Raw genomic sequence first — 15,195 nt, forward strand, 5'->3', positions numbered from 1 at the left:
TTCAGGGTAGACGGACTACACCTCCCGTCGTCGCTTTGGTCTGCCGTTTTTGGCGCGTTTTTACGTTAGCCGCAGCCATTTTGTTTGCGCTTCTTTCACTGGGAGCCAACCAGCTGCGAGCTCGACATTTACGCTTCGTGCGGGCACCAAACGTCGCGCCAGGTTTTCATTCAAAAACAAACAAAAAAACCTTCAGCGAGTATTGGGTACATGAGTTGCGCTCGGTTTGAACCCAGCCGATTTTCGCTACTTTGATTTAAACTCGTTGCCGAAATACTGGAAAAGTTGAGTAACTAAGATAAGAAGTTGCTGGCCCGACGTGAAGACTCGATATGGCGACTGCAACCCCTAGCCGCGCTGCCTCCGCGTCCGGCCGGCCGGCCGCCTCCACGCCGCTGTCTCCGACTCGGATCTCACGCTTGCAAGAAAAAGAAGAGCTGCGACACTTGAATGATCGATTGGCCGTGTATATCGACCGTGTGCGGGCCCTTGAGCTGGAAAATGACAGGCTTATGGTAAAAGTCTCGGAAAAGGAGGAAGTCACAACAAGAGAGGTAATTTTGAATGTAACGTTTTTTTACTAGCGAGCTAGCATGTCTGCAGATAGCTATGCTAACTAGCTAACTAAGAGTCCAACTAATTCCAATGCTATTGGCGGCAAGTTAGCCAGTTACCTACCCAGCAAGTTTGATTTGTAGGGTTCGCCTAAGCTAAGCTAGCCAGCCAGCAGCATATTAGCTAACGTTAGCTGGGCTGCTAGTTTATGTCGCTGTAGATGGATGATAGCATTAGCATAGCCACGTTTTTTGAACAGAGGGTTCTTTTAATCAACATGTGACCGGCTCTTGTGCAAATGTATTTATTACTGTGTGTCAAAATGATTCGTTAGCTTCAAGGTAACGCTGGTTATATTAATATATAATACCTTTTTGAACATGAGTGGCTAAGAAAGTTGCTCGAACGCGTTCTGATGGTCCTAAACCCACGGCAGATTTTTTATTGCTAAAACTCAGGTCAGTCCATAAGGAAAGTGATAACCGGATGTACGGCTCCAGTTTGATGTTGATGAAAAATCGGAGAAGTGTATCGGGCACATCTGCAGTCGGCGACGTATTTATACAACACGGTTCTGTTATTCTGATGTTTACAAACAGATTAGCCAGCGTTAACTAACGCCGCATAACTGAAAAGACGCCCGCAGCTGCCGTCGTTGAAGTGAACGGGTGTGGCTGAGCGCTCTTAAAATTTGAAATAAAATAAAAATTAACAGGCGTTATCGGTGTTAATCGGTTACGTGGAGTCACAGCATACCGTTAAATGGCCATCTTCAGTTTCCAAGAAATTTGCTTGTGTAATTAATATAGAACCAGCAGTTCAACCAAGTTTGAGTGAGTGGGCGGACGTTATCTCATTTATGAACGTTATCGGAGTGAACGTTCTGGGGTAGTTTTGACACTTACGTGACCTAGAATACAGCTGTATAGACGCTTAATAAATACGGGCCATTGTGTGTGTGTGTGTTTATATATGTATGTGTGTGTGTGTGTGTGTGTGTATATATATATACGTGTGTGTGTATATATATACGTGTGTGTGTATATATATACGTGTGTGTGTATATGTGTGTGTATATATATATGTATGTGTATATATATATGTATGTGTATATATATATGTATGTGTATATATGTGTATGTATGTGTATATATATATATATATATGTATGTGTATATATATATATATATATGTATGTATGTATATGACGTTGATTCTAGGTGGTTAACTGCAGTATACCGTAGTAAGAGATGTAGAGAGATTCAAAATTGCAGTAAAGTACATTTTCTTGACAAAAACAAAGTCCTTCATCAGCTGTGCAAGTAAAGTGTTTCACTTTGTGCTTTCTCTGAAGCACTTTGCTTGCACAGCTGATGAAGGAACTCTGTTCAAAACTTTGCTTCCGTCGAGAAACTGTATACTTTACTGCAGTTTTTTTTTGGGGGGGGGGGGGGGGGGAGTTCATCATCTTAATATCTGCTATGACTTATGACATGAATTTACAGTTACTGCTTTTTGGCTGATGCTTTTATCCAAAGCGACCTGGAGTTCTTACTGAACCTAATTTGAGCAATTGAAGGTTAAGGCCCCTGCTCAGGTGCCCAACAGTGGCAACTTGGTAGTGGTGGGGCTTGAACTGGCAACCTTCTGCTTAATAGCTGCCCCATTATATATATGAAAAATGTATTTACTTAAGCATGAATTGCATTACTTTGCACAAGGCTGCACACCCCTTTGTTTGAAAAAAAACTTGGGTAAGGCTCTGAATCACACCACACTCCATTAACTGGTGGTCTACATGTTCCTCCTCAACCAGGTGACTGGGATTAAGTCTCTGTATGAGGCGGAGCTGGCCGATGCCAGGCGTGTCCTTGACGAGACGTCACGTGATAGAGCGAAGCTTCAGATTGACTTGGGCAAGGCTAACGCTGAGCTAGAAGAGCTCAGTAGAAAGTAAGTTGAATTGGACTTAAATCATATGCACTGCTTAAATATGTTTGAAAAAAATGGTCCCTTAAAATAGACAAGAGGATCCATATGATTAAAAAATACACTGAAATGGATTATACTGGTATAACTTTTGTCCAGATGATAAAAGTACGTGATGGGTAAATTTAATGTAAATAAGCACTGTGACATGGATGATTTTACATCAGTCACTGTATGAGTTATGATCAAAGTAGTATAAGACTTATAGGTGCTATGGTGTTTTGATGTGCATTTTACTGACTTTACCCAGTATACTTTCAATTCTGCATGTGATTTCTGATCGTCTGTTTACCATAAATTTGATTTGCTTTAAGACCCGTTCCATCTGCTTTCTGAGATCGTACAGACAATCAGTGCCTAGGTTTTCAGATATCAATTCATTTCAAACTTCAGATGTTTTTCTTTTGTTTATCTTTGTTGCCAGTTAACCTACATTAACAGGAAGTCTGTGGCTATATGCTTTAGCCTTTTTTTCTATAATTTTCTTTGTACCACAAGGGAAATTACCGTAGTTGCGTTATTGAAGGAAATTAATAATTTTATTTGTGTAGCTTTGATTTCATGTGGCAAACAAAGTCTTATAATTTTCACGGGTGAAGTCTGTGATATGGTTCTATGCAGAACTGTGGTAAAAGGCTTTTATAGGTCAAAGAGTATAGCATTGGCATGATTTAGTCATAATTATACCTATTGTCGTCAATAACAGACGCTGTTTCCACTGGCCTTGCACAATTTTTTATGTCTCTTTATCCCTCTTTTTAAAGCTTTAAGAAGAAGGATGGAGACCTGGTGTTTGTTCAGGCCCGTGTTAAGGAGCTGGAGTCTCAGTACAACCAGAGTGAAGCAGCGCTCAGCACGGCTGTCAGTGAGAATGCAGCGCTCTCTGCAGAGCTGGGCGACCTGAAGGCCCAGCTGGCTAAGGTTAGCTTTCCCCGTTCCCTTCTGTCACCTCAGCGGCAGACGCAATAGACAGACCCTGACCGACTTGCTGTCATCTTTCAGGCCGAGGACGCTCACGCGGTGGCTAAGAAGCAGCTGGAGGCGGAGACCCTGGCACGAGTGGATTTGGAGAACCGTTGTCAGAGCCTGTCGGAGGAGCTGCAGTTCAGGAAGAGTATGTTTGATGAGGTAGGGGCTCCTTCTTCATCACCACCATGTGATGCATCACAAATGGTTGACTGAGCATCTGAATATTTCTGAACTCATCACATATTTCCACCAGGTGAAAGACTAATCAGACACCGTTACTGGCTCTCAAAGTTGTAGCAAACTCATTTTCTTGTCACCAGAGTTTGATGCAAATGATGTAACATTCTTGTTTACAAATACTAAAGAGTTTGTGTCCAGACTCTTCCACCTTCCCTTATCAAAGATCTAAGGGTCTGAGCAGCTCCCTATTTGTGGGGTTCCTGTAGGAGGTGCGTGAGACCAGGAGGCGTCATGAGAAACGCATGGTGGAGGTAGACAGTGGAACCAAGCTGGAGTACGAGTCCAAACTGACCCAAGCCCTGCAAGACCTCCGCAGGCAGCATGAGGAGCAGGTCAGCCTGTACAAGGAGGAGCTGGAGCAGACCTTCCAGGCCAAGGTACTGTTGTACCGCTTTATACTGAATTATTACCTGCACTATCCAAACCATTTGTGCTATAGGAATGCTGTGAAATTATGTATGTCTACACAGAGAGACAGTGCCTTGCACAAGTATTCAACTCTCTTAAGTGATCTGTTTTGTCATGTTTTAATATTTAATGTAGTCCTGTGGGTGCTGAGCTGTTCCAGTGCTACTGTAGTGTAATTACAGGGAAAAACATCAAGTGCAGCTCACATGAAATGAGGAATGCTTTGTAGACCCCAAATGAACTATAGAGTGGGTCCCTCGTATCCTGGTCCTGCCATGTTTAATTGGATTTAGTACAGAAGCTCATACAGCTGGGCCACTAGGTGTCAGTATAATGGCTGCTTTTATAATGTGAAGCAGACTCACTGGGAAAAATTGCTTCTTTAAGTTTGAAATGAAGAATTTTGTCCTTTCTGCCTGACTCTGCAGCTGGATAACGCCAAGGTGTCTTCTGACCTCAATGACAAGGCAGTGAGCACAGCACGGGAGGAGCTGCAGGAGTCTCGTGTTCGGATCGAGAGTCTGAGCTATCAGCTCTCTGCTCTGCAGAAACAGGTGGGACCGCCGCCACCACCACCGTTTGGTTATTTAAAAAAAAAAAAGAGAGAGGAAAAAAATTTCCCCCCTAGTTCAAACAGGTGTGTTGAGTGTCCTAGCAGCCAAATCCCTCACTGTGCTTCACTCGGGCCCCGTAGGACTGGAGATGAGTGATCCTGTCTTATAAACAAAGACGTATGGATCGTATGGCCCCTGGAACATAATTTGTAGGCCCCTATAGGTGCACGCTGGTTTTTTGTGCAGTGCAGCACGGTGATGTTGTCTGTGCTGCCCTCTTCAGGCAGCAGCAGCAGAAGAGCGCGTGCGTGAGTTGGAGGACCTCCTGAACAGCGAGCGCGATAAACACTGCAGACAGATGGACGGCAAGGAGCGTGAAATGGCGGAGATGAGGGACCACCTGCAGCAGCAGCTCAACGAATACCAGGAGCTGCTGGACGTCAAGCTGGCCCTCGACATGGAGATCCACGCCTACAGGAAGCTGCTGGAGGGCGAGGAGGACAGGTGAGAGTGGGGGAGGCTCTCGGCAGGCTGAACAGTGCAGATGGAGATGTGTGTTCCTCCAGGGTCCCCAGCTGGACCATGTGTTGGTTTGGTTTCCACAACTGTGCCTGATGATGATGATGATCAGCCGTGTGTGTGTGTGTGTGTGTGTGTGTGTGTGTGTGTGTGTGTGTGTGTGTGTGTGTGTGTGTGTGTGTGTGTGTGTGTGTGTGTGTGTGTGTGTAGGTGTGTGTGTGTGTAGGTGTGTGTGTGTGTAGGTGTGTGTGTGTGTAGGTGTGTGTGTGTGTAGGTGTGTGTGTGTGTAGGTGTGTGTGTGTGTAGGTGTGTGTGTGTAGGAGAAGGAGACTGAATGAAATGTATGTATCCCCAAGCTGGTCTGAGAACCAACTTGGAGAACCTTTGCTCTAGCTACCAACTAGATAGATAGATCGATCACTTTATTAATCCCAGGGGAAATTGACATATTGCAGTAGCTCAAGGTTAAATAAATATATATTATTACACACACAATGTATAAAAACAAGAAATGTAAAAGATTTAGAAGAGCAAAAATATAGTCTCTTGTGCAAAGTGTAAGTAACAGGTAAAATTCCTTATCCTTAAGTCTGAAAGCCTGTTATTTCCTATTAAGAAGTTCCTTCAGGTCTTCGGTGACCCATGGCTTGTTGTTAAGGAAACAACATACCTGCCTGACAAGAACAATGAAGTCAGTGCAAAAATTGATATAGTCAGTGATGCTGTTAATGTCCTTGCCAGCTGATTCATACAGCACCTCCTAATCTGTAGTCTCATAGCAAACCTGCAGAGCCTCCTCTGCCTCTGGTGACCACCTCCTTATCAACTTCTTTGTCACTGGTTGACTTAAGACAGCAGGCCAATATGTGGGTGACAAAAGAACCAGGTTATGATCTGATTGTCCAAATGGAGGTAGAACTAATGAACTGTATGCAGCTTTAACATTTGCATACAGAAGATCCAGCACTCTGTTTTCCCTGGTAGCGCAACTGACAAACTGCTGAAGTCTTGGTAGTGTGCTGGAGAGAAACATGAGTAAAATATCCAGGAATAACAACGAAAGAGTTCGGATACTGTGCCTGAAGTTCGCGATTGCCAAGAGTATGACGTCACATGCCACTTCTGTGTTGGCTGCCGGTGGAATGTAAACAACAACAATGTCGCCCGTGAACGGACGCAAGCTAGCAGCTCAGCGTTCGGGCAGCCATGACTCTCTTCCACAGTAATGTGTCCAGGATTACACTGTCTGGAAGCCGGATACAGGAGTCCGGAATATCCGCATGTAGCCATGTCTCATAGAAATGGATCACACTGCGCTCTCTGTATCCCCTCTGTCCCAGTCAGCACGCTCAATTCGTCCATTTTTTTTCCAAGCGATCTCACGTTTCCCATAATGACGGAAGGGACAAACGTCTTGAATCGTCTTCTTTTAGCCTTCACTTTAACTCCAGCACTGCATCCTCTGAACGATCTGTGTAGTTCAGGAATGGGAATGTTTATAAAGTGCGATGCAGATGGACGAAGCTGCAGAAGCCACTCGGGTAGTACTGGAATGAAGTAAAATAATGGCAAACAATTGTACAGTTTAAAGCTCCTTTCATCACTTTCTGCAGGGCTTACTTCAAAGCCTGCTTATAGGAATCTGTGCTTCTCTGGAGACCAGGGTCAATGTTGATCTGAAACAGCTGAGTGCATCTGATTAGAACCTCACAAGCACGAGATGCCGTAAATGAGGTGTTGGATTTGGGTTGGGGGCTAGTCTGCCTAATTGCATTGCCTGCACGTTCACCTATATTCACGTGGTCCTGTGTCCCTTTTTTGGCTGCATAAGTTGGCTAGACATTAGATAACAGGATTACACACCCTGGTTCTAGGGGTGGATTTCATTACCTAAACATTACCTGGAGCTTTTTGTTTGTGCATTTTTGTCTGTCCACACTTGGTCCAAGAGCCCAAGTTATGGGCTAAAGTGTTTCATGCCTCTAATAGCTTTGGGTGGTCTGGCTAGAATAGAATGGCGAGAATGTTCTTTCATGTGAGTCAACGGGGCGGTGGTTTACGTTATTACAGCCGTCTGAGCATGCCACATTGACTTGGTGAATTCAGACAAAATTAAACATGTCCGGGCCTCACTTTTCTGAGTGTAAACGCATTCAACAGGTAATGTCTAAGAACGTAACGGGTCTTTCCAAAGATTAAAGAGCACATGAAACCACCTTTCTTTATGCTTGTGTGAACTACTCAAAGACTGTAGGGAGCCGGTGAAGGTGGCGACTTCTTTAGACCTCAGCTGTATGGCAGAGGAGAGACATTTAGCCACCCTAATCACTACCCCGCTCATGGACCCAGGCCAGTCAAGCATTGTCAGTCATTAGACCAATGAAATGTGGCTTGCAGCATGAAAATTGTGTATGGGGCTGGATGAGTACTACAGTGGTGTTTTAAAATGTTGTCTATAGGGGGTGCTGCTCTCCACATAAAAATCTCAGGACCAGTATTCTGATCCAGTAGACACTGGCTGTCTGGAGCTGGGAAATACTGCCGTCATGACTGATACTGAAGTCCGTTTGACATTAACATTCTGTAACATTTCAAACTGAAGTTGTGCTCAGTAAATAACTTCTCCCCCATGTGGCTCCAGCTGAAAACCTGTCATACGTGCTTGGTGTCATATTACTGAGCTGATGTTTAAGGAGAGTCTGGGTGTGTGTGTTTCCAGGCTGAAGCTTTCACCCAGCCCCTCCTCCCGGGTGACAGTATCTCGGAGCTCTGCTAGCAGCAGCTCTGTCCGCGCCACCCGCTCCAAGCGGAAGCGCGTGGAGGTGGAAGAGGAGCCGTCAGGCGCACCCAAGCTTCACATCAGTCAGCAGGCAGAGGCCACAGGTGCCATCATCATTGAGGAGATCGACCTGGAGGGCAAGTCTGTCACTCTCAAGAACAACTCTGACAAGGTGGGCTACAGCTTCAGCATGGTGTTTACAGGAACGAGACTAGATCAAGAAAAAGAAACTTTAAATGAGCTGCATAACAGATGCTTTGTGTTGGGGTTTAGGGATTGAAATTGTGGGGTATTGTGAAGACGAGACATAAAAAATGGAGTTTGAATACCTCAGTGTATTTGGTGATCATTTGGACCAAGCAGAACATGCTTTGTAGGCTGTCTACATCTTTATTTTTGCTCTTATTTTAGGACCAGTCACTGGGCAGCTGGAGGCTAAAGAGGAGAGTGGGAGAGGGAGGTGAAATTGCATACAAGTTCAGCCCAAAGTTCATCCTCAAAGCAGGCCAGACCGTTACGGTAAGCGCCCTTGTTTTTGTGCCGAGTGCGGTTGGTTCTGGTGCTGGTCCTTTGTACTGAGCCAGGTGTTTTTGCTGTTTGGTTTTGGCATTGTGCTCAGGTGTGGACTGCAGATGCAGGTGTGGCCCACAGCCCCCCCTCCAATTTGCTATGGAAGAGCCAGAGCAGTTGGGGCACTGGAGACGAAATCCTTACCTTGCTGGTCAATTCAGACGGAGAGGTATGCACACTCCTGCACCAACTAGCCCTTTCCCTGGATATGCTTTCAGTATGCTAAGATGTATCTAGATGCATCTTGCCTCCCTGCAGAGTTGAACTCCAGTTCTCATCGAACATGACTGTTTATGCAAATAGATCCTTTCTCTGAAGCCCTGATCAACACCTTGATCAGGTGTTGGACACAATCAGTAATTGAACTCTGCAGCAATCTTCTGAAATTGGGTATGTGACCACTAATCTAATTCTTCAGAGCTTCTCAAGCCAAACCAGGTTTTTGCTCTCTTTAAGGACCTGTCACACCACATCCAGGAGCTCTGCAGCCCTTGATCTGCTTCGTGTGTTTGTCTGTGTGTGTAGCTGGGACCAAACTCAATCTGGATTGACTCTGTGGACTAATTTAGGAGCTCTTTGCCTAGATTGTTTTCCAGTCCAACTCCTAAAGAACCACTGGACCAGAGCTGGATAGTTTCACTTGAGGGATTGTTGTTTTTTTTGCTTTGTTTTGTTTTAATCCTCCCAAGTATTTTTGTTCTAACCACCTGGCTTTGCTAATTAGCTCAAGTCAGAAAGTAGAATCAATTTGTGAAACCATCTGGGTGATGCAAAATCGTTTGCTTTTTTTCTTTTTGTTTTAGAATAGTGTACAGCTCTACACTGCAGTTTTGTATTTTCGGGCACTTGATTTCATCTCACAAAGAGCACCATAATTACCTAACGAGTAGATGCAAATGTGTTAAGTACAACACAGGGGTGCGTCAACAATGACACTGGGCAGCAAATTGAACATTGAAAATATGGACCACAATTTAAATTGAGTTGAAGTGGGTTTTTTGTTTTTTGGGTTTTTTTTAATTGAAATTTGTCTTTGGGGGTTATAAATAGTAAAAATGATGACATGCATGCTTATGCCAGCATTCCTTAGGTTTAAATTCAGAGTGAAAATATGCTGCATATATGTTTATTTATGAGGGTGGTCAGGATGTCGCATATTAATGTGTCGTCTGGCTCTGTAGGAGGTAGCAAAGAGAATCGTCACGAAAAGCGTGGGAGAGCTGGAGAACAGCGAAGATGAGGAAGGGGACTTTGAGGATGAAGATCTGTTCCAACAGCAGGCAAGTCAACAGCCTTTTTATAGACCATCTTTTAAACATGATCCTTCCGTTCCCCTGTAGAGTAGTTCGGTGAGCTCAGTTTTCCATCTTCCTGTATTAAAAAGAGATATCCAGACAGCTGTTATGTTGTTGCTGCGGTGGGAATGGTGGTATTAATTAATTTTTTTTCTCCCTGGTGGAGCAGCTTCTCAGCTGAGCAGCTTGCTGGCTTTCAATGTGGCTTTTTTCCTTCCAGGGCGATCCGAAGACCCGCTCCAGAGAGTGTGCCGTGATGTGACGCTCCCGTTCTTCACACTGTTTTTCTCCCAATTGTCCTCTTACAGAGCCACTACTTTTGTAACATTCAATCATGAATTCCTAAAAATATCTTCCACTCTCCTGTGCCAGTATGCCACGGGAACAGGATTTTTTTAAACGGACCTCATATTTGGCTGCTTTTTTTTTTTTCTCCTCCCCTATGTTTTGTTTTTTAAATCCAGGTAATCATCATAAACTATGTATGAACATATTCTTTTCTTTCCTTCAGTCCTATCTTTAAAAATGTTTCTCTTGACATTTTCATTGGCTGTCTATAGGAAGTTGGATAGCTTCTGACTGGATGCACCACCTCAGTAGCACAGTATAGGACTTTATTAAGAATGTGACATCAGAGAATGTCTGCGTATTTGTAAAACTTCTGAAGTTGTGTAATCAAGTGACTTTTAAGGATTTTCATCCTCATGTGGTTGCTTTTGTCACCATGTGGTTGATCAGGTAGACCTAAGAAACAGGTTGGGATGTTCTGCAGACCCTTTGGAGCCTGACACCTTTTATATAATTTACTGTAGGTTGGAAATGACAGCCAGGGCTTAGCTTGTATGCATTGTATGCTTTTGCCAGCCGGATAACCAGGGTGGAAAAGAAATTACCAGTGGTCCATAAATTTGAGCATATTCATCAGATCTGCAAAGCAGTTGTTCCCTCACCCTGTGATATTGAGCATTATATTAAAAGAATCATCAATCACAGAAAGTGCACTACGTGATGATGCATAAATGTTTTGAACAACTTTGGGCATTGTTAGAATATCCCTTGTCTAACAAGAGTGCCCCTTGCTTAGAAGTTGCATAACTAAACCCTAAATTGTTTATCTGGTTCACTTTCTCCAGAGCCCCATTTCAAATCATGCAAAATGAGCTGGCTTTGTGCTGTCAGGTTTGAGGTGCACGTTGGCAGCAGGTCCGGCCACATTGCTGATGAGGTGGAGATCAAAGGGGCCAGGTCAGAGCTCAGACTGGAGCTATGCTAATGCAGTCAAGTCTTTGTTAACATTTTATTACTTTTACCTCATCTTTTGTTGAGCTTGCCTAGGCTGAACACACAAGTGTTCATAATTTACCTGAGTTCATAATTAGTATTTGTTTTTTGTTCAGATACAGTGCTGATCTTGGCATCTGCACCAGACATTTTAACAGTAGTATGTACGTAGAGGGCATGGATATGTGCCACCTTCTACCTAAGGTGGAGTGACATTTATGGTGCTGACAAAATGACTGGACAAAGTTTATTGACTTCAAGCCTGGTGGTACATAAGAAATATCTTCTTCATTTCTTTGGCAGCGTCTGCCAAATTGATTGTGGAATTTTTGTGCTCCATAACGTAACCCACAGCCTACATTTTTGAAAATCTTTCAAAAATCTTTTCCACCCTGTTTATTGTAATAATTTGACATGTAAAAGCTTACCGTTCTATTATTTGTTGTAAAATGTTTGGGGGGGGGGGCGGGGGCGGCTATGGGACAGGACAACAGGACATGCAGGCAGTCATTTTCTGCAGCTTTAGTTCGAGGTCAGGGAGAATGCTAATAAGACGCCCTCTGCACTAGCCTCGCCTCTGGCTACGTGCTAAGGCTAACCCTCAGTTCGCGCCGTGACGACGGAGGCCGAGATTAGCTGAGCGTACGACGAGCGCTACTTGGAAACTTACCTTCTCTAAAGATGTCTAGCGATAGTTAACTTTCTTCCTCCGTCCCTCTGCAGCACAACGGAGTGCAGCGGGGAAGGAGAGGCTCGTGTGCATTTGAAAGTAGGACGAATTATTAAAGACGTTAAATTAGCAGGTAAACATGTCTGATATAGCCTTTTTCACTAAATTGAGTTTTAGACTGACGAATAGTGATTTTTGTATTTGCATAATTATGGGGCTATTGGAATCAGGTTTACATTTTTATTATTTTGAAGGTTCGCAAAATTATACGTTTGTTAGCACCTGGTTATATAATAAAGGTGATATTTGAGTGCAGTGTAGGAATGCTCAGACTTCATTAAGGCAGAGAGCTAATTCAAACATTTTGCCTTTAGACAGTTTCCATTCCAAGATGCAACATGTATAGTTGTGAGTTGTTGTGTTTTTGGTTTTATTTTGTTTTGTTTTTAGCACACACTCCACATCTGTGAATAGAAACTTCATTTTAGAGTTTAACACTGACCAGAAGTGGGTAATTATATATTTTTTCAGGTTTTATAATGACTGTGACACATGAGTGCTTTGCACATTCACTGTTAAGCATTGCAGAAAGATTACAGTAACAGTGTACTGTAAAGAAATTGCTATTTGGATGGCATAGAAGTGTCACCAAGGCAGTGATGTGATTCAAAGGCTGATGCATTTGAGCCGTATATCAAATGTGAAGTTTTTTTTAAAAAAAATTTCAAAATTACAGATAAATCTTAATCTCGGTCATGTGAGGACTTTAAGGGTTTCAGCAGAGTGTGGAGAGCATGCCAAAAGTCTCATTACTTTTAATGTTTGATTTTTACTTTCATTTATTTTTTGTATGCATAATACAATAAACATTTTACATATTGAAAGTCTTGTATTTTCATTGTACTGATCAGATAAATATAGACTCTTGATGAACAGGTAAATACAGTTTTGCCTGGAGTATGTTCAAGTGAGTGAGTGTTGGGACTGGTAGGGAAACTGGTTTATGGAGATAGATCTGTCACCAGTAGGGTGCAGGATTCCTCACTGGTTAGCAGACTGGGGCTAGCACTTTACAGTTTATGACTGCATCCGTGGGCTTGTGTGGTACAATAAAAAAAATTGGTTTCCTGTTGGAGTTGGATTTCATCACTGACTCACTAGTTTCACTGCCTGTCAAAAGTCCCAACAAGTACAGCAGTTGTACCTTGTCAAATCCTTATTTGTCTCTGGAAACAAAATCTATATAGCGAGCTGTGTATGATTGTTAATGATAATCTCATGTTTTTTCAGTGCTGGTGGCGCTTTCCTTCCCCCACACCCCAGTTTGGGCATCCACCCACCAGATCTCAGGGCCATTTGTAATCTCCCCTGTCCCTCCACTCCACCCTTCATTCTCTCTATCTCACGTATCCATCGCACATTTCCTTTGGATTTCTCACTCATTTTGATAGATGTCCTGTTCAGTTTCAGGCTTCGCATATTACATATGCCCTTTCAGGCCATTCAAATGTGTAACGCCTACCTTTCCATTCCTTGGCTTGTCACCTTACCTGGCAGATACCAGTTTTTCCCCTCGCAATTTAACTCAATGCATCATCTTTGTTGGAGTATCTCCCCCCCATTTTTTTTTTTGGCATCATTATCATCAGCTTCCAATGTTCATTTCTTAAAATATGATTCACAAGTTGAATAGGATGTGATTCTGTCCTTGGAACATCTTTTCACTGCAGATTTAAATATGCACAGCTGTGATTTCTTTTTAGCCTTTTTAAAAATCCATTTCTTATTTTTAAAAAGTCATTTTATTTGTTACATTCATTTTTGCACTTGTAACATTTCAAGTGCAAAAGCCTCAGTCTCGCTCTAAATAAATGAAATTATTTCATTAGGATATATATATATAATATAATGACCATAAATGTGCTGTGTTTCTCGTGAATGTCTCAATAAATAACCATTAAGTCGATCTGTTTTACCAGAAATGTGCTATGGTATTGTAAGACCGTTCCACGCTGATCGTGTCGCCGGGTGGATTTCACTGGGGTGCATTTATTGTCTGGCTTTTGTCACGTCCTTGTAAATGGGCAGCTTGCGCCCACTGACCAACTGACAAAGAACGCCCACTGCTCGCTTTCATCTGCTGTGTGCAGACAGAAATCAATGGCCCGACTATGGCACTTTTTCCCACAATGCAACCTGCCTGTTAAGGAGCCGTCTCCGGCTTCAGCCCCACACTGTCTAACCTTTCACACTGCGTGGTTGTTGACATACAAATGCCAGTTGTTTTGTGCATGATTTGCATGTCTACTTTTAGGATACAGTGATAAACTTTGTGTATTTGATTTTTGTTTGTTTGTTTTGTACTTAAACTGTTGGGAAAGAGCCTAAAGCAAATTGTTTAAAAAAATATATTCAAAGTAATGTGTAAGCTATTTTCATCACCATCGTGCCCATTAACAACTCCTTGATTTATTTATCTTTCTTTGTTTTTGGTATTTATTTTTCATTCTTATGGGTTGATCATGTCCTAGGATGTTGTAAAATCCAGTATTTGATGAGACCACATTATTGGCAGCCTGGAACGCCACGTCAGCTTGGGCATTGCAGTGTTTGTCATTCCGTTCGTTATGCTGTAAGTAACGGGTATGACGTGGGAGAGATGACGTGGGAGAGATGACGCGCTTAATGAGTTTTTGCCCACTGTGGTTGCCTGCTTTCCTCTCGGGCTTTAGGTTGTTGGACCATGTTTTAAATTGGCAGGGAGGCTACTGTGGAAGCTGTCCTCTCCATTATGCTGTGACAAGCTGAGTCTGTCTCCAGCTCGTTTAATGAGTTTCCTCCTGTTTTGCCCCTTTTCTCGGGAGCTTGAAACAAACACTAGAATATCAATGATGACAATGAAGAGGCACCCGCAGTGTCCGAGGCATATTGTTCACCGTGTGAGGTGTTCCCTCGCGGGATCAGTTAAGGTCTACACAAAGGGATCCAAGGGATTTTTTTTTTTTTTTTGCCAAGGTCAGAGTCGTGAGGAAAGAAAACATAATTTAAAAGGGAATGTTAGCTGTCCCGCTTCATGTATTCCTTTTGTTATTTTTCTGAGCTCGAGGGCTTTGGGAATTTTGACCCCCCCCTCTGATGTGCTGTATGATGCAGACCAAATAAGCTTTCATCACAGGTGTTTTTCCAAGGAAAAGTTAGTTAAGAATGGGCCTAGTTAAGAATCTTCACATAAAATTTTGAGGATGAAAAAGGGATTTGGATAACCTTGGCACGCTCAGCAAGTTTCATTACAGTGCTGTTTGTGACTGGAATTAATGTTGGCCCTCATCATTGCCACCACTTGAGGACGCGCAGTACGGTCCCCTC

General features: G+C 43.1%; 1 protein-coding gene across 1 annotated transcript; it reads left to right on the top strand.

The window, feature by feature from the left end:
• Positions 1 to 98: 98 nt before the first annotated feature.
• lmnb2 (lamin B2) lies at positions 99 to 12,713 on the top strand. Its single transcript, XM_035523096.2, has 12 exons — positions 99 to 554; positions 2,372 to 2,508; positions 3,309 to 3,465; positions 3,547 to 3,672; positions 3,960 to 4,130; positions 4,590 to 4,715; positions 4,999 to 5,219; positions 7,954 to 8,185; positions 8,425 to 8,532; positions 8,633 to 8,752; positions 9,765 to 9,863; positions 10,099 to 12,713. Exons 1-12 carry the CDS (start codon positions 333 to 335, stop codon positions 10,138 to 10,140), a joined length of 1,761 nt encoding a protein of 586 aa, XP_035378989.2. The 5' UTR covers positions 99 to 332; the 3' UTR covers positions 10,141 to 12,713.
• The last annotated feature ends 2,482 nt before the right edge of the window (positions 12,714 to 15,195 follow it).

The sequence above is a fragment of the Electrophorus electricus genome, chromosome 26 (assembly GCF_041902795.1).
Source record: "Electrophorus electricus isolate QZ-2024a chromosome 26, ASM4190279v1, whole genome shotgun sequence".
NCBI lineage: Eukaryota > Metazoa > Chordata > Actinopteri > Gymnotiformes > Gymnotidae > Electrophorus > Electrophorus electricus.